Source organism: Oncorhynchus tshawytscha, linkage group LG21 (genome assembly GCF_018296145.1).
Source record: "Oncorhynchus tshawytscha isolate Ot180627B linkage group LG21, Otsh_v2.0, whole genome shotgun sequence".
Taxonomy (NCBI): Eukaryota; Metazoa; Chordata; class Actinopteri; order Salmoniformes; family Salmonidae; genus Oncorhynchus; species Oncorhynchus tshawytscha.
In genome coordinates, this window is record NC_056449.1 from 6,552,188 (window position 1) to 6,579,634 (window position 27,447).

General features: G+C 41.1%; 2 protein-coding genes and 1 long non-coding RNA gene across 3 annotated transcripts in view; 1 reads left to right on the plus strand and 2 right to left on the minus strand.

Moving 5' to 3' along the window:
* LOC112220795 (Kv channel-interacting protein 1-like) overlaps positions 1–19,351 on the plus strand; it is a 34,677-nt gene extending 15,326 nt beyond the window's left edge. The window contains exons 2-7 of the mRNA XM_042302938.1: positions 11,045–11,169; positions 11,320–11,389; positions 11,511–11,581; positions 11,724–11,831; positions 13,488–13,655; positions 17,137–19,351. Coding sequence (XP_042158872.1) covers positions 11,045–11,169; positions 11,320–11,389; positions 11,511–11,581; positions 11,724–11,831; positions 13,488–13,655; positions 17,137–17,184 — 590 coding nt within the window. The 3' untranslated portion in view covers positions 17,185–19,351. The remainder of the gene's footprint in view (positions 1–11,044; positions 11,170–11,319; positions 11,390–11,510; positions 11,582–11,723; positions 11,832–13,487; positions 13,656–17,136) is intronic.
* Positions 4,730–8,091, minus strand: LOC112220796. The gene is made up of 3 exons (XR_002948929.2): positions 6,143–8,091; positions 5,974–6,029; positions 4,730–5,692 (listed from the first exon to the last, which is right to left on the minus strand). It is a non-coding gene; the product is annotated as an uncharacterized LOC112220796 (long non-coding RNA).
* On the minus strand, positions 18,865–23,589 carry LOC112220794 (T-cell leukemia homeobox protein 3-like). The gene is made up of 3 exons (XM_024382697.2): positions 22,953–23,589; positions 21,538–21,772; positions 18,865–20,300 (listed from the first exon to the last, which is right to left on the minus strand). The coding sequence occupies exons 1-3, from the start codon at positions 23,368–23,370 to the stop codon at positions 20,117–20,119; spliced, it is 837 nt and encodes a 278-aa protein (XP_024238465.1). The 5' UTR covers positions 23,371–23,589; the 3' UTR covers positions 18,865–20,116.
* Between the last annotated feature and the right edge of the window lie 3,858 nt (positions 23,590–27,447).

The following is a 27,447-nucleotide window of genomic DNA, read 5'->3' on the forward strand; positions in this document are numbered from 1 at the left end:
GGTGGGCTTCAAGTATGGGCCGGCATAAGCTATGAACAACGAACACAATTGCATTTTGTCGATGGCAATTTGAATATACAGAGAAAACGTGACGCGATCCTGAGGCCCATTGTCGTGCCATTTGTCCGCCACCATTACCTCATGTTTCACCTATTGAGCATGTTTGGGATGCTCTGGACCGACGTGTACGAAAGCGTGTTCCAGTTCCCGCCAATATCCAGCAACTTCGCACGGCCATTGAAGAGGAGTGGGACAAGATTCCAAAATTTCATGAGGCAAATGGTGATCACACCAGATACTGACTGGCTTTCTGATCCACACCCCTACCTTTTTTGTTAAACGTATCTGTGACCAACAGATGCATATCTGTATTCGCAGTCCTGTGAAACCTAAAGAATTGATTTCCATTGACTGATTTCAATATATGAACTGTACATTTTTGCATGTTGGGTTTCTTATTTTAGTTTAGTGTAAATCCCATTGGCTAACGTATCACGTTTTATATTATGAAATACTGACATACTGTACATGAACACGTACATGATTAAATATAGTTTTTGTGTCTTGACATTTCAATGGTGTGTGCTAGGCCTACTCTGTGTTCAATACAAGGCCGTGAGAACGTCAGATATCCCTTGTGACATGTTGCAGATAATGTGATATGTTTAAAGGTGATTATAGTCCTATTCTGGCAATGCATTGTCATGTCATCGCTTTATCATAACAACGCTGTGCTCTGGACGTGTGTTATCCTGTTCTGTTTCTGGGTCTTTCTATCTCCCTGATGTTCTCTACTGCTTTTTGTCTCTGTGACAGTGTCTGTTTGTGTGTCTTCTGGGACAGTCAGTCTGACTGAGTCTCAACAGAGGCTTTTTGATGGCTTTTTCTCTCTGGTGAATTGTTCATTCCTTCTCTTCCGCCTCCATCGTTCCCTCCCTCACCTGGCCCCCTGAAGCAATGTTGTCTTCATCTTCTCTCTCCCTGCCACTCTCGCTCTCATACTTTCTGTCCCTTTGTGTCTTTCCTCGTCGTCTCTCTCTCTCTCTCCACATCTCTTCCTCCCTTGCTCTCTCTGTCAACCTCGTCTTTTTTTTGCCCCCAATCTTTCTCCTTCCTCCCTCTTCAGTTGTGCTCTCGTATCTCTCTTGCTCGTTCCACTCTTCTTTTTCTCTTTCCTTACGTCTTTCTCTCCCACACACTTCAGACTGTATCATCTGCATCTTTCTCCTCGCTCTCATCCCAACCCTTCCACATCCCTCTTTTTTTCTCTCTCATCCACCTCTCCCATTCAATTCCCTTTCCCTCCCTCCCTCCCGTTCCTTCTCTCACCCACACTGTGGTGTAGACTTTGTATTGCAGGGTGTGAGAGTGCTTATTAACCAAGACATCCTGTGACGACGGCCTCAGTTGACTATCTAGTAGTGTATGTGTGTCTTCATCTGCGGACACCATATATGCAGAAGCCTCTCTCCTTGTCCATGGGGATGAGCGGACGGATGAACTCTAATGCCTTTCACACTGACTGTCTCGTGGCATTAGCGTAATAATTAGTGCAGTGGTGTGTGTGTGTTTGCTGAATCTTTGTTAGTCAGTTTCTGCCTGTTTTTTAATGGGTGTGTTGCTTTTGCACTCTCTAAGAATGTGTGGAGATGCCACTCTCTGTGTGTCCGTTTTGGATGTAGTGAGCCATTCAAAAGGCTGGTGATTACATACATTGGCAGTAGGGCTGCCTCAAATTTGACAGTGATTTATTGGCGTGTGTATGTTGGAGGTATGCCAATTTGCCACCCTGAAGTCGATAAAGTTGCTTTAGTCAAATGGGATTTAAAAACGAGTATCTTATTTCCACTGGCTGAGAGTGTATGAGGTAAGGCTGTGGTAATACATTTGTGTGTGTAATATGTCTATGTTAGGGATCCATATATAGTGCGTTCAGAAAGTATTCACGCCCCTTGACTTTTGCTCACATTTTCTTTTGTTACAAAGTTGGATTACAATGGACTTATTGTTATTTTTCTGTCAACGACCTAAACAAAATACTCAAAGTGGAAGAAACACTCCATCATCCTGGGTAAGTCTAAGGTCCCGATCCTGACTTAGGAATGTATGCCCTTCCTACACACGCCTTCCCTACACACGCCCTTCCTACACACGCCTTCCCTACACACGCCCTTCCTACACACGCCTTCCCTACACACGCCCTTCCTACACACGCCCTTCCTACACACGCCCTTCCTACACAAGCCTTTCCTACACACGCCCTTCCTACACACGCCTTTCCTACACACGCCTTCCCTACACACGCCCTTCCTACACACGCCCTTCCTACACACGCCTTTCCTACACACGCCTTCCCTACACACGCCTTCCCTACACACGCCTTTCCTACACACGCCTTCCCTACACACGCCTTCCCTACACACGCCTTTCCTACACACGCCTTCCCTACACACGCCTTTCCTACACACGCCCTTCCTACACACGCCTTCCCTACACACGCCCTTCCTACACACGCCCTTCCTACACAAGCCTTTCCTACACACGCCCTTCCTACACAAGCCTTTCCTACCACACGCCCTTCCTACACAAGCCTTTCCTACACACGCCCTTCCTACACACGCCTTTCCTACACACGCCCTTCCTACACACGCCTTTCCTACACACGCCCTTCCTACACACGCCTTTCCTACACACGCCCTTCCTACACACGCCTTTCCTACACACGCCTTTCCTACACACGCCCTTCCTACACACTCCTTTCCTACACACGCCTTTCCTACACACGCCTTTCCTACACAAGCCCTTCCTACACACGCCTTTCCTACACAAGCCCTTCCTACACGCCTTTCCTACACACGCCCTTCCTACACACGTCTTTCCTACACACGCCCTTCCTACACACGCCTTTCCTACACACGCCTTTCCTACACACGCCTTTCCTACACACGCCCTTCCTACACACGCCCTTCCTACACACGCCCTTCCTACACACGCCTTTCCTACACACGCCCTTCCTACACACGCCTTTCCTACACACGCCCTTCCTACACACGCCTTTCCTACACACGCCTTTCCTACACACGCCTTTCCTACACACGCCCTTCCTACACACGCCTTTCCTACACACGCCTTTCCTACACACTTCTCAGTATTTGGCGATTCAGACTTTGCCTTATTGAGTTGCCAACAGATATTCTCATGGAGTTTTCATTCAATGGGCTTTAAAAGTACATTTGTCTTCAGCCATCTGTTTAAATAAGGTGTACTTTCAATTAGAATTTGGTCGACAGACTCATTAGAACACATTGAGAGAACAGGGTCAGAATATAGGCTGCCAAGAAAGAAAGCCATCTATGCATATTCGTCTGTTTCAGCACCAACTGGTAGATACATTCATGTAGATTATTCAGTCACGTTTTAGGGTTAGGAAAGTACAAAAATGAACCTTTGCACACAAAATATAACGGCGACTAAAAAGTACAGTGGTTTGATTCACCCTGAAAGTTGCCATATTCAAGATCAATCCACCAAATATTGGGAGGTGGGGAAAAGGCGCACGATAGGGGTTGAACAACAGTCCTATAAATCTACCCTGATCCTCACTGATCATACGACTACGATCCAGTCGTTATGAACTGTGCGCCAGGCTCCAGGTTTAACCTGCTACGCGTGGTCTGAGTTCCATAATGATTCAAATAGGCTACATGTCCCAAACGATTGTACAACGTTAGCCTAATGTGATCCACTAATGCCAGCGACCCTCAGGCACAACTACAAGGATGTGACAGAGGGAAGAGGTAAACAGAATGGAATGATGCAAAAAATACATGCGCGTCGGTATTACTAACGGTGGCTCCCGATAGTGGCTAATATTTAACATGTTACAGACTGTCAAATAAAATGGAGAAAAGCCCGGGCACATAGTCAAAACAAAGTGCATAGATCAACTCATCAGCCCTACTGATGTCTGTAGCATTAGTCTCCACATTTCATCCGTGCAAATTACGAGGGCACACAATTCAAATTCAGAATAACGGCAAAAACGGTTTATTTCCAATTTGACCACGGAAAAGGGGCCGCAATAGATGTCATGTTGATATGACTTTCAGTTTGCTTCCGTATGGCTAGTTTCACATTAATCCCCAGGGATCATAAGGAAAAATCATCTAAAACAATGACCATTTGTAATCCCCTTCTACAAACAGATTACTCATTTACCCAGCTCTTATCAATAGCATTTACCAATTTATAAATAAAATTATAAATGTATAAATGTGCACGGGAAATTCTGTTATTTCCATTAGGAAAAGGAAAATAGATGCTTTTTCCACTTGGAACCGGCAGGTTCGCTTGACCTTACTCATGGTTTCCTCACGTGTAAAGGGGGTGGAATTATGAGGGAATGAAGTCAAGGTCAGAATACGGTGTAGCTGTAGACACACCTCCGCCACGCCTTCATTTATTCCATCTCCACCCAAAACGAATAGTGGGTGAATAGCATGCTCTTCCAATGCTACGTTCCCTTTAGACACTCTTAACTCGGGTCGGAATTGGGGCCTAAGAGTTTTGCACACCTGGATTGAACAATATTTGCCCATTATTCTTTCAAAAAGTCTTCCAAGCTCTGTCAAATTGGTTGTTGATCATTTCTAAGAACATAATTCCACTTTGACATAACGGGGTATTGTGTGTGGATCAGTGACACAACATCTCAATGTAATCCATTTCAAATTCAGGCTGTAACACGACAAAATGTGGAAAAGGGGTGCGAATTCATTCTGAAGGCACTGTACCAGCTCAGTGTTGTGATGTCAGAGTAGTGGTTATGCTTCTTAGCGAGTGCTCCTCGCTGTTAAACGGCCAATGAGAAGCAGCTGTAGCCCTTGCCTGATTCAGATTATGCAAACGAGCGTATCGTACAGAAGGATTACCGGGATCAGTTTGAATAGGACGACAGAGGAGAAGAATAGGGATGCATACACTTATTTACATCACACGCTTATCCAGCGAGACTTATAGAAGCAATTAGGATTAAGTGCCTAGCTCAAGGGCACATTGACAAAAATAAAATCACCTAGTCAGTTTGGGGATTCAAACCAGAAACCTTTTGGTTAATGGCCCAACTTGCTTAACTGCTAGGCTACCTGCCGCCCATTCCATTGTAAGGAAACCCTGACAAGACATGTTCAAAGTGCTGAACAGGTTCTGGAATAATACCATTATAGACCAATATGAAAGGAGGAAGTGGACAATGACAGTCAGGGATCTAATCTTGCAAGAGAGTCTGCCTCCCTCTACTGGTAAATTTTAATTACTGCAAGTTTATTTTACTTTATTAATTTGTATTTTAGATTTTTATTTAACCTGTATTTAACTAGGCAAGTCAGTTAAGAACAAATTATTATTTACAATGACGGCCTATACATACAGTGGAATGTATTTTCTAGGTAAAAATAAAAGCTCTTGGCGTCACTGGTTGGTTTACATGGGGGACAATAACTTGTGCCTATTGTAATTGTGTATCATTTAAAGGATATAACGTCAATTTCGCAAAGTTACCTTCAAGCAAGTTAAGCACAGCTCTGTGATGTACAGTACACACACACACACACAGCTGGCAGGTTGTAGGTGAGTGTATCATTGTTCTGGTAGGTTCAGTGGTTCATCTCTCGCCCTGGAGGTGGTGTCCATCCTGAGAGTGAAGGACATTCTATATTACTAAACAGAGAGAAAGGGGGAGGGAATGAGTGTGAGAGCGGGAAACTGGTGATATGGGGAGTGAGGGTCACAGGCATGGTGCGAAGGTAAGAGGGAGAGAAAGAGATGGGCGAGGGGGATAAGGAGGGAAGAGGTGGAGAGAGAGCGAGGCAGGTAGAATGATAGTGGTTGCAGTCAGTGAGAGGAGACAGAAGTAGAGAGAGGGGAAGGGGATAGAGGGGTGGGATACGTCTTGTAGAAAGTTTACATACGTACCGCCAGAGCAGGGGAAGATAGGAGAACAGGAAGAAAGGGAAAAACCAGCGGTAGACCTGATAGATGTAGAGATAAAGGAGAGATGGATAATGAGGGAGAACATGAGGCGAGCAGTCTCCATATCATAGCTATTATGCTTCTGATCTGCGGGGCGGTTAAACTACTGCACCTTGTGGGGGTCATCCATGTTGAGGGTGAGTAGTTACCACTGGCACCACTACTATGCTGAATATCAACCCGGATAGTATGTGTCTCTTGACCGTGTTAGCCTGCTGAGCAAATCGAGTTAAAAGGTTGTAAATGTGTACTGTGCAAAACTTCCTTATGAATGGAAGATAGCTATGACTATTGCTGTATTGTTATGCACTAATAGTTGGACAATGGAGTAATTGTGTGTGTATGAAAGACAGAGAAAGAGAGAACACTTTTTTGGTTACTACATGATTCCATATGTGTTATAGTAGCTGTGTCCACACTTTTGACTGGTACTGTACATAAATGCCTTATATCACATGATGCTGTACTTACTATAAAGTCAGATACCTTTGGTCATTAATAACACATACATAAATGTCTTATATCATATGACGCTGTGCTTACTGAAAGGTCAGACACCTTTGGTCATTAAGAACACATACATAAATGTCTTATATCATATGGTGCTGTACTTACTATAAAGTCAGACACCTTTGGTCATTAATAACATACACATAAATGTCTTATATCATATGGTGCTGTACTTACTATAAAGTCAGACACCTTTGGTCATTAATAACATACACATAAATGTCTTATATCATATGGTGCTGTACTTACTATAAAGTCAGACACCTTTGGTCATTAATAACATACACATAAATGTCTTGTATCATATGGTGCTGTACTTACTATAAAGTCAGACACCTTTGGTCATTAATAACATACACATAAATGTCTTATATCATATGGTGCTGTACTTACTATAAAGTCAGACACCTTTGGTCATTAATAACATACACATAAATGTCTTATATCATATGGTGCTGTACTTACTATAAAGTCAGACACCTTTGGTCATTAATAACATACACATAAATGTCTTATATCATATGGTGCTGTACTTACTATAAAGTCAGACACCTTTGGTCATTAATAACATACACATAAATGTCTTATATCATATGGTGCTGTACTTACTATAAAGTCAGACACCTTTGGTCATTAATAACATACACATAAATGTCTTATATCATATGGTGCTGTACTTACTATAAAGTCAGACACCTTTGGTCATTAATAACATACACATAAATGTCTTGTATCATATGGTGCTGTACTTACTATAAAGTCAGACACCTTTGGTCATTAATAACATACACATAAATGTCTTATATCATATGGTGCTGTACTTACTATAAAGTCAGACACCTTTGGTCATTAATAACATACACATAAATGTCTTATATCATATGGTGCTGTACTTACTATAAAGTCAGACACCTTTGGTCATTAATAACATACACATAAATGTCTTATATCATATGGTGCTGTACTTACTATAAAGTCAGACACCTTTGGTCATTAATAACATACACATAAATGTCTTATATCATATGGTGCTGTATTACTATAAAGTCAGACACCTTTGGTCATTAATAACATACATAAATGTCTTATATCATATGGTGCTGTACTTACTATAAAGTCAGACACCTTTGGTCATTAATAACATACACATAAATGTCTTATATCATATGGTGCTGTACTTACTATAAAGTCAGACACCTTTGGTCATTAATAACATACACATAAATGTCTTATATCATATGGTGCTGTACTTACTATAAAGTCAGACACCTTTGGTCATTAATAACATACACATAAATGTCTTATATCATATGGTGCTGTACTTACTATAAAGTCAGACACCTTTGGTCATTAATAACACACACATAAATGTCTTATATCATATGGTGCTGTACTTACTATAAAGTCAGACACCTTTGGTCATTAATAACATACACATAAATGTCTTATATCATATGGTGCTGTACTTACTATAAAGTCAGACACCTTTGGTCATTAATAACACACACATAAATGTCTTATATCATATGGTGCTGTACTTACTAAAAGTCAGACACCTTTGGTCATTAATATCATAAATGTCTTATATCATATGGTGCTGTACTTACTATAAAGTCAGACACCTTTGGTCATTAATAACATACACATAAATGTCTTATATCATATGGTGCTGTACTTACTATAAAGTCAGACACCTTTGGTCATTAATAACATACACACAAATGTCTTATATCATATGGTGCTGTACTTACTATAAAGTCAGACACCTTTGGTCATTAATAACATACACATAAATGTCTTATATCATATGGTGCTGTACTTACTATAAAGTCAGACACCTTTGGTCATTAATAACATACACATAAATGTCTTATATCATATGGTGCTGTACTTACTATAAAGTCAGACACCTTTGGTCATTAATAACACACACATAAAGGCTTAATGGTGTAAACACAAATGTATCAACACTTAGGAAATGATCACCAACAGCTAAAACTTATTGTCCTTCTTCCTGCTGGAGTTACTGCATGTTGGCTCCAACCTTAAAGGTAACAACTAAGAAAGTTAGCATGTTTGTTAGGAAATGCCTTTGTCCCACCATCTGGATAAGACCATTGCTGTGCTGCGCCAGAAACTCTAAGTGGGAAGAAGGGGAAACTCCATTAAATTCCTATTATTATATTTCTCTTTAATTTACAAATGTCATAACGTGACTATGAGACATGGCTGTGTCTAAGGTGAATTGCATTTAGCTGAGCCTGCTAGCAAGCTACATTTAGGCGAAGTCACCGAAATGATTTAAAATAACAATTGAGGTAGCTACTGTATGTAATCTAACTCAACACTTAACTACAACAAAAGAATGTATATTATAATTCATAAAGCTTAATTTACTTTTTTTACTGTCCGGTGGCAGCACAAGTTGGCATTTGATGTTCAAACTCGTCACATGTTCAGCGTCTCGTCAGCAACACTAAAAAAAGTACTTCCGGGTCACGGAATTTACTAAATGTTCTAAATAAAAGTATCCCACGTAATAGTATAAAATATTCGAGAACCATTCATGATATTTGAACAATTATTGTTGAAACATTAAAATGATTCATATTTGTTCATATTTAAGTGACATTTGCATTACATTTGGGTTTTAAATAAATAAATGCCGCCAATGCGAATCGATGTATATGGAATACATATTGGCTTACAGCAATAACTATCCTGGGTGCCGCAGTAAAAATATGTTAGGGAATGCTCAGAGGATCTGTAGGATGTATACTGTATATTGTGTACTTTCGTGGGGCTCTGAATAATACGTAGTGTTCCTGGCCTTTTACACGAAGCACAGCCACAATGCTAATATTTTACCATGAACACTGCAGCAGAAGCGAACTTTCACGTGAAGCTCCAGTAATTAGAGTATGCCCATTCCGGTGTCATCCGAATCATATCACATGTGCGCATAACGCACTACAGAAAACCCGCTAATCGAACAACAATGCAGGGCATGCTCACTGAATTAAAGGAAAATTACACTCAATTACAAATCTACGTTTCATTGATTTCCTCCATAACTCAAAAGTCACCCCCTGATGTGGTTTAAGCATTGTTGTGAAGACAGAAAATCAAAAGTTTTAGTTTTTCTATAAAAAAAAAACGTGGGAAATCCGAAACCTGGGAAAACAAAACTAAGAAAACAGAATTTAGGCAAAAAAATAAGTAGGCAAAAAAATGTAATGAATGCCCTAACAATGATGTTTGATGCGAGAGACTGCACATTTTGGGGGAAGTTGAGGTCAGGTCCAATATTGACTTTGCACCGAAGAGGGAAAGAGGTTGAGCCATCCTAAAAATGTATAACATTTTGCAGACACTTTTATCCAAAGTGACCTACAGCCATGTGTGAATACATTTTTACTTATGGGTGGTCCTGAGAATTGAACCCAATATCCTGGCGTTGCAATGCTCTACCAAGATACATGACAGGGTTAGAAATGCTTTGTGAAGCCTCTATTGAATATGATTTATAAGGCCTTTATTAAGTGGCGCTTATGTCACCCTTTATAAAGCACAGGTTTATGTCACATTTGACATAGTGGGTTATGCCACATTTGACATAGTGGGTTATGTCACATTTGACATTGGGAATCATGTCCCACAGTTATGCCACATTTATGAACCCTTTATAAAGAATGACATATGGTTATAGATGATTTGTCACACATTTAAGTAGTGTTTATGAAGGCTTTTTGAAGCCGTTACAAGCCGTACATAATTTAAAGCAGGCCCAAAAAAGGAATACTGCACATGAATAAATGTTTTAGGTTAACAAAAGTAGTATAGTTAGTGTAAATTATCAAAGTTACGATAGATTGCCATAGATTTGCTGTTAATTACCCAAATTACTGCAGATTCCAGTAGCTTTGGTAAAATACCAGTAGCTTTGGTAAAATACCAGTAGCTTTGCAACCCTAGCTCTGTGTGAGGCTGGTTTTGTGTGTCAGTGCATGTGTGACAGTACGGTACAATTGAACAGTGCATCTGTCAGAGCGCCTGTAACGTAAGTGTCACTTGGCTTCCCAGGTGAGTTGTGTCTGAATTACCTCACCTCGGGCTGGAGTCAGCACTCTCCACCCCCTCACTAATGAGACACTGACAGAGACAGCTCTGCCACCAGGATGAAACCAAATGGCCTGGAGGAGTGTGTGTGCGCCTGTGCCCGTCTGTCCGTCCTCTGGTCCCCTCCCCTCTGGCAGAGGCAGTAATGAATTGTTAATGATCAGGTCACTGAGGTCACTCTCTCTACCCTCCTGTCTCTCTTTTTCTCTCTGCTCCATCTCTCCCACTGTCCTATTGTGCCCTCTCTTACCTGGACCACTCTATATTTCCCCTTTCTCTCTCTCTCTCTCTCCCTCTCCCTTCCTATTTCTATTTTCCATGGCTGATGAAAATGCAACCTTTTGCGAAAATCTCATATCTACGGTATGTATGTCTCTCTCTCCAGATAAAATTGATGATGATTTTGAGATGAGCATTGTGTGTCATCGGCCAGAAGGGCTGGATAAACTGGAGGCTCAGAGCAACTTTAGCAAGAGAGAGCTACAAGTCCTTTACCGTGGCTTCAAAAACGTATGTAGTCAGTCTATACTTATCATTCCATTTCTCCATCACGTCATCACTCTGTGTCCATCACCGATGTCTCTCTGTGGCTGATCTCTCTCTCTCTCTCTCTCTTTTTGTCTCTCCGTCTTTCTTTCTCTCTTTCTCTTTCCACCGTAGGAGTGCCCTAGTGGGGTGGTGAACGAGGACACCTTCAAACAGATATACGCCCAGTTCTTTCCCCATGGAGGTAAGAAATGAGTTTGTGTATGTGTCTCCATAACTTGTAAAGTTGTTGAGTTGTGTAGTGGGTGTGTTGTGTAAGCCCCTAAAGAGTGACATGTATCTCTCTTCTCTCCAATGCTCTTCAGATGCCAGTTCCTACGCACACTACCTGTTCGACGCCTTTGACTCAGCACACAGCGGATCCATCAAGTTTGAGGTTAACATTCCTCTACCGCGTCTCAAACCCCCCCCACTCTCCTCTCACAATCTTCTGATCTGTTAACCTTCGTGCATTCCATGCTGGATCACTCTTCCTCTTGTTCTCCTTGTGACCGTGTCTCGTTCTCTCCCTCCTCCAGGACTTTGTCATGGCTCTGTCCATCTTACTGAGGGGATCAGTGAGGGAGAAGTTGACGTGGACTTTCAACCTGTATGACATAAACAGAGATGGCTACATCAACAAGGAGGTGTGTGTGTGTGTGTGTGTGTGTGTGTGTGTGTGTGTGTGTGTGTGTGTGTGTGTGTGTGTGTGTGTGTGTGTGTGTGTGTGTGTGTGTGTGTGTGTGTGTGTGTGTGTTTTTGTGTGTGTGTGTGTGAGGTGCACATGCAAGTGGGTACAGCATACAGTTTATGACTGGCTTTCTTGATGTCTACAGTATTCTCTCTGGTATTCAATCTGGTTTCCGCTCAGGTTATAAATGTGTCACTGCAACCTTGAAGGTCCTCAGTGATGTCACCATTATTCTTGATTCTAAGCAATGTTGTGCTGCTATTTTTATTGACTTGACCAAAGCTTTTGATACGGTAGACCATTCCATTCTTGTGGGCTGGCTAAGGAGTATTGGTGTCTCTGAGGGATCTTTGGCCTGGTTCGCTAACTACCTTTTTCAAAGAGTGCGGTGTACAAAGTCAGAAAATCTGCTCTCTCAGCCATTGCTTGTCACCAAGGGAGTACATAGCTCAGGCAGTAAGAAGCTCTCTCATCCATTTGTATGTAGATGATACAGTCTTATATTCAGCTGGAGATAGTCACCTCATACAAGTACTCATACAAGTACTTGGGAGTATGGCTAGACAGCACACTGTCCTTCTCTCAGCACATATCAAAGCTGCAGGCTAAAGTTAAATCTAGACATGGTTTCCGCTATAGTAATCGCTCCTCTTTCACCCCAGCTGGCAAACTAACCCCGATTCAGATGACCATCTTACCCATGCTAGATTATGGAGACATAATTTATAGATCGGCAGGTAAGGGTGCTCTCGAGCGGCTAGATGTTCTTTACCATTCGGCCATCAGATTTGCCACCAATGCTCCTTATAGGACACATCACTGCATTCTCTGCTCCTCTGTAAACTGGTTATCTCTGTATACCCGTCGCAAGACCCACTGGTTGATGCTTATTTATAAAACCCTCTTCGGCCTCACCTCACTAATCTGAGATATCTACTGCAGCGCTCATCCTCCACAAAAACACCCGTTCTGCCAGTCACATTCTGTTAAAGGTCCCCAAAGCACACACATCCCTGGGTCGCTCATATTTTCAGTTTGCTGCATCAAGCAACTGGAACGAGCTGCAACAAACACTCAAACTGAACAGTTTTATCTCAATCTCTTCATTCAAAGACTCAATCATGGACACTCTTACTGACAGTTGAGACTGCTTTGCGTGATGTATTGTTGTCTCTACCTTCTTGCCCTTGGTGCTGTTGTCTGTGTCCAATAATGTTTGCACTATGTTTTGTGCTACTACCATGTTGTGTTGCTACCATGTTGTTGTCATGTTGTTTTGCTACCATGCTGTGTTGTCATGTGTTGCTGCCTTGCTATGTTGTTGTCTTAGGTCTCACATTATGTAATGTTGTGTTGTCTCTCTTGTCATGATGTGTGTTTTGTCCTATATTTAAATATTTTTATTTTAATTTTAAATCCCAGCCCCGTCCCCGCAGAAGGCCTTTTGACCTTCATTGTAAATAAGTATTTGTTCTTAGCTGACTTGCCTAGTTAAATAAAGGTTAAATAAAATAAAATAAATACATGTGTAGTACATTTCTAAATAATTGTGTGTTTTGTTTCACATTCAACATCCACTGACAGACAAACTATGCTTTTGTGTGTGTTACAGGAGATGACAGACATCGTCAGAGCGATATATGACATGATGGGGAAGTACACCTACCCTGCCCTGAAGACAGACACTCCCAAACAACATGTGGATGCTTTCTTCCAGAAGATGGACAAGAACAGAGATGGAGTAGTCACTCTGGATGAGTTCATTCTGTCCTGCCAGGAGGTAAACTGGAGTTCTCTGGACTTCTATGATTATCACTGGCTCTATGCACACACTCACACACACTGCAATGGACACTCCAACACACAAACACACACACACACACACACACACACACACACACACACACACACACACACACACACACACACACACACACACACACACACACACACACACACACACACACACACACTACATATGCTCACACACACTAATACACACACACACACACACACACACACACACACACACACACACACACACACACACACACACACACACACACACACACACACACATGCTGCTGCTACTCTGTTTATTATCTATCCTGATTGCCTAGTCACTTTTACCAAATAAAATTTGATTTGATCATTAAAGATCCCTCCCACTTAAGCCTGTATAATACTATTGTAGTTTGAGGGTTTTAGATGGTGGGTTGATCACTCTCTATGTAGACAAACCCTGGATGGAGACTGACTACTCTTATGCAAATGTGATGATCAACTGACCATTTTCACGGCCATTAGGCCAGCACTCTTCAACTCAACTATTTCCTGTACTCTTCTAACCATCAACAAACATCTGACCAATCAGAATAGAGTAAGGTAGTCAATAATCAATTATCATTACAATTCCAAACACTTTTGTGTAGTTAGTTATTTTAGAACTACACAACAGTGACTTAGAAAATAATATAACTTCTATAATAATCCTACACTATCATTTCTCCCTGCTGTTGGTCTTTACTCTTTACCAGAGACCGCAGAGAAAGCGAGACACCCCATTCCCTCATTTTTTAAGCTTGGGCGGGGCGGGTGGAGAGAGCAGGGAGGGGACAGTAAGTAGACCAGAGCCATTGGTCTCACACCACTGCCATAATGCAGTTTCTCTGGTTCCCTGCAAGGTTGGATCCCCTCCCCCCATAAAAATGTTTAACGCATCAGCCGGACAGGAACTCACAAACTATAGACTACCGATCACTGTCCATGGTGCTGAAATCGCTACATGTCTGTGCGGCTGCCTATTGAATCGATGACATGCTTTCTCTGGTGCCAGGGCATATGAGCCTATAGCTGTGCTTTAGCTAATGAATAAATGTTTATTGGTAGGCCTATTTGGTTGTAATTTTCTCATGTTAAGCCTAACATTTCATTAAAGCTGTACATGGTGTCGAAATGCTGCCATTTACAGTAGACTGCTGGCTGGTGGCAATAATGTAATTGCTTGTTCAGTAATTAAAGTTGGACATTTTAACATTGCAGATTGTAAAATAAATGTTTGATGCGACAGCTACCAATTGATTTTAAAAAAATCAATTGTCCTGTATAGCCTGCCGGAACCTGCATGACATGAGCCATCCTCGGGCTCTCTCCCAGCTTGGATAGAAAGTTGTTATGCTAGAAGCCAGTCTTTTAATTCCAAATAATACAGTCAGTCCACCTTCAAAACACTAGCTTACTAGGGACGCTTTCATTATGCAGTGTACTGTCTATAGCTATATACCGCATTTAGTTGCTATTTACATACACTTTTTAAAATCAAAATTACACATCAAACAGCCTTACAATTAAGAAAAAAGTACTTGGCTTGAGGATAAATTCAGCCATTGTTTGTTGTTGAGCTCAGTGGGTTCTATCTGGCTAATAGCCTACACAAATGGGCTGCGGTATTCAAGGTAAATTAAATTGAATCAAATTCAATGAAATTAAAGCCAATTTGAGAGACTCCCCTGGTCCGCTGAAGTCCTCCTTGCTTTCTCTCTCTCTGTGTCTTTCTTTCTCTCTTTGTTTCTCTTAGAATAAATCTATTTGTGTCTGTGCTTGTCTCTCTTTTTCACGTAGAGGCCTATAGTAGCTACAGCATGTGACTGCGTTGCCTTGCATTTTTGTGAGCAAATGTATTCACCACGGCCTGTAGGTCCAGGTTGCAGGGCCGGACATTGAGACATTGTGCATTGTATGTTCATGGCGCTGCACACAATCTAAACGTATTCTTGAATAATGCACGCCAAGATATTCCAGTGATAAGGGACGGTTGCGAAACTGCTGTATTTGAAGCACCACTCCCTTCAACCCAGTTTTCCTGATGTTGTTATGATTTTCAAGCAGTTTTTTTTACCATCCCTGTAATTGTTGCTTCTGCGGAGAGATTATTTTGTAAACTAAAACTCATAAAGAACTACCCAAGAAGCATTAGGCTCTCGGTCTGATATGCTCTTTTGAAGACCTGAGTAAGCTCCACTCATTGCACTATTTTTCAAGACCTAGGGCACTTTTTCAGTCACATACCCGAAGCCCAAGAAACAAACATTTAGCTTCCGAGTACATATGTCTGTTAAAACAAGGTTTATGAATGAATTTTTGGAAGGTTACTGTCAAAATGATTTATTCAATGAAAATGTGGACATTGATGTCAGGTGCATGGGCCCCCACAGCTCATCATTTGTAGTTTTTTATTTTTAACAGCTAATTAGTGTTTGATTTGGGGGGGATAAATACAGGCAAATGTGTTGATAGAAGTTACCTTGTCCTAGAGAAATGTACACGGTTATCACAACTTCACACCCGGGTGAGCCTACATGAATCATAGCCCTTATTTTAAGTGTTTCTAAAATCGCGTATGGGAAAAATGAATGGTGGAAATATTATTGGAACCATTTCCTTGTTTGACCGCTAGGCTTTTGGGGTATTATGACTCATAATGTGGTACTCTATTTTAAACTGCCTGAGTAAGACATTTTCATTTATAACCTTTTCTCAGTCTTCGTTGCCACCTAGTGGTACTTATGTGATACAGTCAGAGTACTACACTGAGAGTACTACACTGTACAGTATGTGCAGTAGGGTAAAGATACTTTAAATTACTAGTTAAGTTGTTTTTTGTGTTATCTGTACTTTACTTAGCTATTTATATTTTTGACTACTTTTACTTTTACTTCACTTACATTCCTTAAGAAAATATTGTACTTTTTAATCAATATATTTTCCTTGACACACGAAAGTACTCGTTACATTTTGAATGCTTAGCAGGACAGACAAATAGTCAAATTCAAGCACTTATCAACTGAACATCCCTGGTCCTCCCTACTGCCTCTGATCTGGTGGACTCACTAAACACACATGCTTCATTTGTGAATGATGTCTGAATGTTGAAGTGTGCCCGTGGCTTTCCATAAATTTAAAAACAAGAAAATGGTGCCATCAGGTTTGTTTAATATAAGGAATTTGAAATGAGTTATACTTTTACTTTTGATACTTAAGTATATTTTAAAGCAAATACTTTTAGACTTTTACTCATGTAGAATTTTACTGGGTGACTTTGACTTTTACTTGAGTCATTTTCTATGAAGATATTTTTAAATTTGACTCAAGTAGGAGAGTTGGGTACTTGTTCCACCACTGTGTATGTGCAAGTTCAGAGGTGTTACTGTTTTTTTCCTCATGATCAGCTTTCTCCTTTTTTTTCATACTTTCTTCCCCAGGATGAAAACATCATGAGGTCCCTGCAGCTTTTCGAAAACGTCATATAAATGAAACAGACAAAAGAGACACAGTGGGAAAATGAAAGAGAGATAGGAAAGACCTTTGAACTGTGAGAAGAAAGAGCAGCCCACCATTTAATGGCAAAAAGGGACCCACATAAACTTTGCTGTCAGCATGGTTATGAGAGGTACTCAACACTGGCCGCCCAGCAACAGATATATGCATCTGCCGTGTGGCACAGTGTCTCACCATCACGTTACAATGGCAGTGACCAATCAACGGGCTGGGTTATGACCCCTCCCACTGACCTCTGACCCCTTGTACCTGTTTTTGATCTTCCTGTGACCCTGTAATCTTTCACCCTTGGTCCGAACTCTCTCAGTCTTGTTCTGTTGATGTTGTCGTCGTTGTTATGGTTACTGTTCTCCCAGAGAGTGTATATAACACCTGTTAATTGACATACTGACATTATAGAGACATACATATTAAGACATACACACATACCTACACTGTGTCAGGCCGGGATTCAATCCGAGGTGCACTATAGAGCGATCTCTTTGAACGTCGGGGAAGTTGCCCTTAAAGGTTGCACTGTCGACAGTCAGTGCGCTGCTCTATAACACTCCTTGGATTGAATCCTGGCCTCAATTTTACCACAAATACAGTTTACAGATACAAATTGAGGACATTTCCTGTACATTTTCATTTGTAGAATTAATGTGATCTGTACTTGACCGCAACATATTAAGAAATATACATTTAAAACAAGTCAGTCCTAACCCCGCTAAATGCAGCACTCCTACTGTATGTGTGTTAGTGTTAGTCAATGTTTTTTGTGTTGTGGTGCCTTGTGTCATTGTGTTTTTGGCTTCTATCTTTCTGTCTGCACTGAGCTCTGTTCATCTGCCTCTTTGTCTGTCAATCTGGCCAGATGATATTCCCACCCACAGAGCCGGGATTGAATGTTCTGTGGCCTATGGCAATTTTGAAGTAGTGCTGAGCGAATAACCGAAATGTTGGTTTATTTTCAGTTTGTAAATAACTAATTGACGGACATTGGTTCCATTATTTGAATTCCATTTAGTTGTGCACCATTTGTGCCATTTCTCTAGAGAGATTTCTCTCTGGGACATGTTGTCCAGCTCATCAGAGTTAAGTGCCAAAAACGTGGTAATGAACTACATTGACCAGAATCCATTGCCTACAGCTAGCTGCCTCCTGTTCTCATTGGTTCTTTGCCGGGCAAGCCTGTGTGGCCCGACAGACAGACACAGAGAGATAGGAGAGGGCTAGAATCCGGTTGCTTATGTATCTCAACCCGACAATGCATCTAATTGATTGATAGTTGTTATTTAGCAGTGTTAAATGTATGCCTTATCTACTTTATAGAACTACTTCAAATGTGATTTCATCAGACAGCTAACCAGCTATGTAAGCCTGCTATCCGGAAGGATGACTCGCAGAGATGAGATGATGACTTGTAATAAAATACTAAGTCATGAAATGAAATAAAAAAATATATACACAACAACTGAAATATTTTATTAAAGTAATGTGAACAAGGGATGGTTTGTTAATAAGTGATATGCAGTAATTGCATATCTTAGTGTCACCATACTAAAAACAAATATGTAATATACATAACCAAAATATTGAATTTACTGTAAGTAAAGTCATGTGAATAAATGATGGTTTAGAGCCCAATAACTGATAGTAATAGGCTGTCACTCACTACCATCAATTATTTTATTCATTGTTGTTACAGCATTGAACATTGAACATTGAACAATGCATTTATTGTAAAAAATAAAAAATAAGAAAACCGCGATTATTTTTCAAAAACCAAAACTGAACCGACCTCAAAAAGCGCTATTCGCTCAGCACTATTTTGAAGTGTATTCTTATGCTTGTTTTGTGCCAATATGGGTGTGTGCATGGTATCCTGTGGGACATTACAACTGTGCAGTAACAACTCTCAAGGAGAGAGAGAGAGACAGTGAGAGAGAGACCGAGAGAGAGAGAGAGAGAGAGAGAGAGAGAGAGAGAGACCTTGTCACTGAGAATACAGGAATGAAAGCCATGACATGGGTGGTGATGACAATAGCCTAATCAATGTGAAGACTTACTGACAACAAAACACAGAATCCCTTATTTCACAGTCCCCTATATTACCTTACCTTCACCTATACTTTTATACAATATCAAGATTCATGATCAGCAAAGCACAGAGAGGTGAGACTAACAGACCGAGAATGACAGACAGAAAGGGGGAAAAAAACACATCAGTGTATATTGAAATGTTGTACAAAATGAAATTTAACAATAAACTTTTCAAAGAAAGTAGTGACCTTTTTTGAAGTGTCTTCTTTAGCAAGGGGGAGAGGCTGTGAGCAATTAAAGCTTTCCATTCATGTCTCTATGTCACACAAAAACATAAACAAAATGATCTCAAGTGAAGAGTTTATATCGTTATTTACATATGTATACATCCTAAGTACAAATTATGAAACATTTACATCCTATTAGGAAATGTGTCACAAATGAAACTTTAGAGGATGTTTTAGTTTCATTACCAACATGACATGCATCCTTCTGCCCCCCTGTCCAATTCCTCCCTCTATATATCCCTCTACCTTACACACACTCCTCCTCCTATCCTTCCCTGTCAATTTTAGTCTACAACCTCAGTCTTTAGCCATAGAGTCACAGTGTGGAATGTGACATAAGGCCAGATAGGGGTAAAAACACTTGCGGAAACTGGTAACGGTGCTTGTGTAATGTCGACAGTGGAGTCATTCATTCAGGTTGAGGGTGTGGTCCTATCAGACGCCTAGTCTCTACACAATCTCAAAGGGGCATCACACTGTCCATACCCTCCATTTTGGCACCAACAAATCATCTAGGATCAGATCAGATCACCCCAATTGGACGGATGAACAAATGTGTGACCCTGGAACAGCGGTTGGGGGAGACTTCCTCCTACTCCCTCTCCTCGGCCCAGGGCTGCATGTTCTGCAGGGCGTACAGGGAGGAGTTATGTGAGCACAGTGGGTCGGAGCCTGCTGATTCGCCGAGGGACTTGTGGAGGGCGTCGGCCTGCAGTTGCAGGATCAGCCGATTGGCCTGTTGACGCTCAGCCTCCCTTTCCTCCGCTGTCTGTCTCCTGAGAGAGCAGAGAGAGAGAGAGATTAATTGCATAAAATTGAATTATGAACAAAGAATACTTATATGTTGACATTCAGCGATGGTCAAACTTAGGTAGCCTATAGTGGACATTTATAAACCCCCTCAACTTTACATATGCATCTACAGCTTATTTTGTCTTATAACACAAGTGTACAAAATTGGCTTCACAGTGCATAGATCATAGCAACTCTCCTGAACAAGCCCATAATAAGCACACAAGGCGACTGGAACCAGCTGGTAGATCCCAAATGTTTCTTCCCAAAAGACGATGGGAATATCCTGTAGGCCTACCACCAGCAGAACCAGGAATAGAAATCAGTGTCAGGAAAAAAGATGATGGTAAGAACATCCTGCGTCTGTTTGCCTTTAGTTTAAAATCCTCTGCAATTACACATTCACACAACACAAAAAGGATTAGTCCTCCATTAAGGCCTAGCTAAAACTAACCTCCTCCCCAGACTAATTGCACATGAGCGGAAGTGACTGGTGAATGAGATTTGAAAACATGTCAAACGAACAGGTAAACCATAGATTTAGATATACATCACATCGTTGCACCTGTCCTATTTATGGTGTCTGTGAGAGCATGGGCAGTGCCATTGAGGCCATGTCTATTTTGAAGTAGACACTTTTCATCTTCTACTACTTCTATGACTTGGCAAAGAAACTGAAAGGGTGCATACTGTCAGCTGTAGTGTGCTGTTTGAAAAGGTATAAAGTCAAGTCTGATGATTTAGTGCCACCTGCAGTTGTGGAATGTTTGCTCACTAGTGTAATTCATTGGCTGATCCCTCCCGATTACCCGGATGGAATCAATCATGTGATCATTCCTGAACCCATAGGAAGTCCCACCCAGTTGACTACTTCAAAACGGGGAAAGTCATCAATGGCCTGCCCATGTTAAACGGGCTTTTGGACACTAGAGCCCTGTATCCATCTCCATGGGCGCAAACTTCACTGGTGACGGGGGACCTTGCATTTTTGGTCACCCCAATTTTATGTGTGATACAAAACGAGGCAACGGTGTGTTTTAGGACCATGCGGATGCCTCCGAGCGGTCGGGTAGGCTGTTTGGAGTGTTTATCCAACTGAATTAAAAAATATATTATAATTATGCCTCCCCCCCACTTCTGAAACCAAAGTTGCGCCTCTGTCCCTCTATATGAGGTCAACTCAAGGTTTGAGTAAACAGTTAAGCTCATGGATCAACTGACCTCCATTTTGTCCGTCGGTTCTGGAACCAGGTCTTGACTTGCGCGTCCGTCATCTTCAGGCTCTTGGCAAGGGTGGCCCGCTCGGCGCTCGCGAGGTACTTCTGCCGGTGGAAGCGCTTCTCCAACTCACAAATCTGCACACGGGAGAACGATGTCCGAGGCTTTTTCCGTTTGGGCGGCGTGCGGTTCTGGTATGGATGACCTATTCGCCTGGTCACCGTAAATGGCACGAGAGCTGATGGAGAGAGCAGAAAGACAGACAGACTGGAGGTTGAGTTTACGCAGTGGAAAAGTGAGGTGAGCCTCCAACTTTGTTGTACAGTTGATAAGGTTTGGTAGTAGGCCTACATAATCCTCACCCGAAAACAAAGGTTCGGCTATAAATGTTTTGAATATTTATTATATAGGTTAATTTGTTCTGTTTTATCCGGTTATTTTCTGTGGATAAAGATATGATTGCTGTCTGGCTATTGAAGTTAGGCTTGCCTCCTCTAGCGTGAACAAACAATCACATGAAATAGCCTAGTAAATACAGGGAGTGAATAATTTTGGCTTCAGTTCTGGGTGCCGAATTGGAACATAACAAATGTATATAAATCAATAGTATTATGGCCAAACATTCAAACTATGTGAGACCACTCTTGGCGAGAATGTTTTCGAGTTTTTCATATATCTTTGTCTAAACTGTTGGGTGTGAATTATGGCGAAAAAAAAATCGTTGTGGAAAATAATGACTCCCAACATAATAGCTACAATGTTATTGTTTATTATGTTTTCCTATTTCACGTGGTATGTTAATAGCTTTTTAATTTGTAGCATATAATTGACTGAAATTGCATTGTAAGAATCCACCAAAATAGCATGTTTATATTTTATCTCTCTGTAAATGCCTCCATTTTCATTGACTTCCAATTTAGGGCTTAGGGTCTTCTAGCACCAAATTATTTGTTTGAGATTTTTCTCACTCATTTCGTTTTGAAAGGCCAATTTGATAGACCAATTCAATATTTGTGTGATTTTCGTTGCTATAGTATAGGCTAAGTATTGTAATATTCACATTGGCTAAATGATTAAGAGAAATAATGACACAGGCTACAATTTCAGTAATATTGCGTGGGCCGAGTCTACTAAATGACTACATTAATAAAAAAATGTAAATCTACATTTATTTTGTATGCATAAAAGGTTGAAGATTGAATTAATGTGCCTTGTTATTTTACTGATCACATCATCTTTATTATTTAAATGTTTATTGCTGTATCTTTCTCGTTGTTATTAGTCTTTTCACGTTTTCTAAGCTTATTGTAAGCTAAGCTGTTTTGAAACATAGATAACCGAAATCACTGCGCATGAAATTGTGTGTTTTTTTTCTTCAATAACATTATTTGATGCTAAGGGTTCTATCGGAAAGTTACCTGATAACCTTTCCTTGGCGAACCTATTCCCGACCCACGGGTAACACAGGCCTCCATACCCGGGTACAGCGCTCATCAAGTGCGGCGGCCCGGAGGTAGTCAACGGTCTGTGAGCAGGCACCCGGATCACTCCTCTGCTACCCAGGCTACAGTTCACTCCGTACAAACCAGGGTCCTCTAACTGTGGTACCATGCCGGAGAGGGAGATGGACAGCGCAGTGTAGGAGGCAGCGCTCCCTCCAGTTGGGCTTCCCAAACGGTAACCGTCTCCACTGCTTGTATCCGAACCGTATCTGCTGCTGGTCCGTCCGGTCTCTGAGTCAGCACCGCTACTGAGTATCTGGTCGATACCGAAGCTGATGGGTTCGTGCTGGGCCGCTTTGGGAGGAGGACTTGGGGCGCTGGGTGCGCGCTCCATCCTCACCTTTCAATAGACTGTGGGATGGCTGGACTGGATGGAAATTAAATTACGAGGTTAAACGGACGGTTTGTGCCAAAGAGAAGATGCCGTTGGCTCCAATGTCATCTTCCTTTCAAAATCCGACCGTCTGCAACTTCGGAAAGGCCTCCTTCAGATCATCCTCGGGAGCGCCAGTGGAAGTTTGATGTGCGTTTGGAGACGTCTATGACGCTCTACTCCCTGCGTCAAAACATCTTGGTCTTGCTGTTTCCCCCCAAAAGCCCCATTCCCGTGCTTCTATTGGTTGATGCTGTCAACGCCTTGACTGTTCATTGGTTGTCATTTTAATGACTGATTGAAGCATGGTGGGTATCACTTGGCACCATACTCCTTCCTAGCTCTCAGAGTTGGTCAATTTAGTGCCATATCAGAGCATCGATTTCTAAACCTTTTAATTTGACCTGTTTGGACAATCCTTCACTTGACATTGTGGGTTTACAGGTTTTCAAAGGGTGATCCGAGTCCATGTTTTCTAATCTCTATTTTGTAACCATTGTCCCGGTCTCCATGGAAATGCAGTATGCTGTAATATAATATTTCCATTGAACTGAAATAATAGACAAGTGTTGCAACACTTAGGCCTACCTATATTTATATTTCCTATTGCCTTTCCTATTTGTATAATATTCCGTTTTTATCGTTGATTATCTCAATAGCTCTTGTCTCTTTATTGTGTATGCCTTTTTTTTTCTCTCTCTGTGGTATATCTGTGATCGGCAAAACAGTTCATAACGCTTCGTGTGTTGTGGGCTGTGCGTCTCTCTCCGGACCAGTATGGAGTAGTGGAGATTAATGCAGGCAGTTCAGTCGTATTATAGATTTTTTTTCTATGAGAAACACGAGAGGGCCTTTATTAACACAAGAGTTTCTCTCTATTCGTCATGGATTGAAGTGGTCCTTGGTTAGGGCCATTGGTTTAAGGTATAGAATAAGCGAGGCATCACCTCTCAGTTATGATTACGAGCATCTGTTCACAGCTACAGTTTACTCCTCCTCTGTAAGTAAACCAGTGGGTTATGTCATACACACGCCAGGATTAATAATTATAATAGGAATAATGCTCTAAGTCCTTAGAAGGCCTAAACTATACCACCGCTGTGCCACATCAAATGTTAATAAAAAGGGAATTGTGTGACGAGGCCACGGGCTAGTACAGATGAAGTGGAGGGTCGGCATGGTCGCTTGAACCTGCTGCCCATCAGACGCAATGAAAAGACCGACACAATGAACTGTTTCTCGAACCCTGGCTAGAGCCTTGCTGAAATGGGTTCCTGTCCTCATCTCTAGTGCTGATATAGGCCTAGTCTTTCACCTATGTAACATTTCACCTAACTTATTTACAATAGACAAGGTTTTAACACAGGTTTCACGTTTTTTATTTTATTATTAATTAGCTTATAATTGAACCCTATATTTTGGGTTGCAATACGTTTACATTTTGACACGCATAGATAACTGTAACTATAATGAATAAGACTGTATTCATGATTAATTTCAACTCGATCAAATTTGTTCCACGAATAAATGGAGGTTATCTTGTTGTTTGCTTCTTGACCAATGCACATTAGGCTATTCTGTTCCATCGCAACACTAAACCTTTTTTTTTTCTTATCAAACGTGCGTTAAGGATTTCAGATTCATCCTGTGGAAATTTCTCTATGAATAATAATGATTTCGTAGTAATTATTTTGAAGTAGTTTACAATATATATGTTATCTGTAAACGAATAAACGAGGTATCAAAAACTCAAACTTGAGGTGGTTATTTAGCAGTACGGACTGGCAGAATTGGCTAGTTTCCCCCGCCATATGTGACCCCGCTGGTGGCCATATTTCCATGGGGAAGAATTGGACTCTAGTAACTCTCATTTGACCGTACACATTTAGGCTACTGTCTATATAGTTATCAGGCTATGTCATATTAAAATCATAAACACTTTTCCTTGTGTATGTTGTTCATAGGTTTATAAAATTATATGTTTGATATATATTTATTTTTTAGATTGCATTCATTCGATTTAGATTTATATGACAATCTGTAAGCATATACCATAGCTTTTTTCAATATATTTTTCGTATTTTTTGCTACACTGTGGATTCTGGAACGCGGCGGAAACCGTGCCATAGGCTAGGCGCCACTGGAAATGGAATGAGCGGACTGGGACCGGGAAGCGTTGGTCCAGGGGTCGTGGGTGTAAATGAGCTTGTGTAATCCTCAGATTTTTCGAGATTATGTCACATTAGCCCCGATGTACCCCGGAAAACCACCCATGATGTCACTAATTGCGGAAAAAGCTTTTGGTATTTTATTAGGATCCCAATTAGCTGTTGCAAAAGCAGCAGCTTCTCTTCCTGGGGTCCACACAAAACATGAAACATAATACAGACAGACATAATACAGAACATCAATAGACAAGAACAGCTCAAAGACAGAACTACATACAAGCAACTACATATAAGCATCATAGGCCCACTGTATGGATCCTATAATCACAATTAGGTTTATAAAATAACAATAGCCGTAATAAATCATAAAAATACTATAAATAAATAAATACGCAAATGGATACAAAACATATTAACTTTATAAAAAAAGAGTGTGCTTGATTGACAATGACACCAATGGAGTTGGCAAGAGCACAGACAGCTCAGGGAACATGTAGATATACCTACTTTCGAACAAAAATGTTAAAGCCTTTAACAACAATTATATAATAGTGGTTACAAAAAACAACAATGCCAATACTATAGTAGGCTAAAATAATTGTAACACTTATAATTATTAGTCGAGTATTTGGCGTAACACTTGACTTTGGCGAGCTCTCTTCATCTAAATGACCCTCTGCTAGAACGTCAATTCTCGTGCAAAATTGCAAAGCCAATTTATTCAGCTGGCATTCTGGTTCTCTGGAGAGATTTGCTCCAGTCCAAAGAAAAGGGAACAAAAGACTGAAAGCGTGCGATTTGTTTGAGAAATTACCACTTGATCTGCATAATCGAGGTTCGGGCTCGTGGCACCCGCGGGCTCCATTTTTATTGCACGAGTCTCCACTGTTATCAATTTCACGAGCGGGCTTCTGTCTCTCTTAGGGACGTGATCGTCTTCTTTTCAATAATGAATGACGCGTTTTTCTGTCGTCACTAAAGTGCCCGTGATGTTAGAATATGAAAAGGCAGCCGTAAGTAATAGTGCATTTAAAGAGGATCTACAAATGTTTTATTATGATATGTAGAAAGAGAGGGAAAACGGGGAGATGAGTGTGGGATAGGAAGGAGAGAGGGGACTAGAGAGATGTGTTTTATTGCAATAGAAGCGACAGTGGTAGAGGACGAGATTGCCTCGCAGCCAAATGGAGTTGCTAATGAAACTTTACCGCTCCTAACGATTCTTTTCCTGCCGTCCTCATGAAATATTTAAAGTGTTTAATATACATATTAAGCTCCAAGACATTGGTGCTAGCTACTGGGCAACAGGCAGCTATAGCAATCAATGAAGCTTGAGTCATACAACATTTATTGGGGCTATTTCACATTAGCCTACACTGCTTGACAGAATAAATCTCTGTTTACAATGAAAGAGAAAGATAATGTTTGCTCTTTTCCATGCTCAGCGTATGGTGTTCCCAGTGTGGGAATTGTGTTGCATGCTGACATGCTCAGTGGGATGATTCAATAGGTTGGAGATGTTGGAACGGGATCTCCAGTCCCTTTGGGGACGAGGATAACCCTGCCTGTGTTAGAGCATGAAACACAGGACTATGGGGTGGTAGGGCTTTGCCCTTGTGGGTACAGGGCATGCACAAAGTCCTTAGTAGGCAGGCTACTATTGGCTAAAATAGGTTTGGAAGACAAAGCCAATCACAGAAAATGATTGTTTTATTGTATATATTTTGAGCATTTATTTTGAGATATTTGTTGAGTGTTGTGCTCTTGGTTTGTAAAAACAAAGGGAAGGATGGGGTTTGGCTGAGATCAAGTGTGTGAGTGTGTGTGTTTGTGCGTGGAACATTTGTCTGATGGTTGAATGCACGTCTGC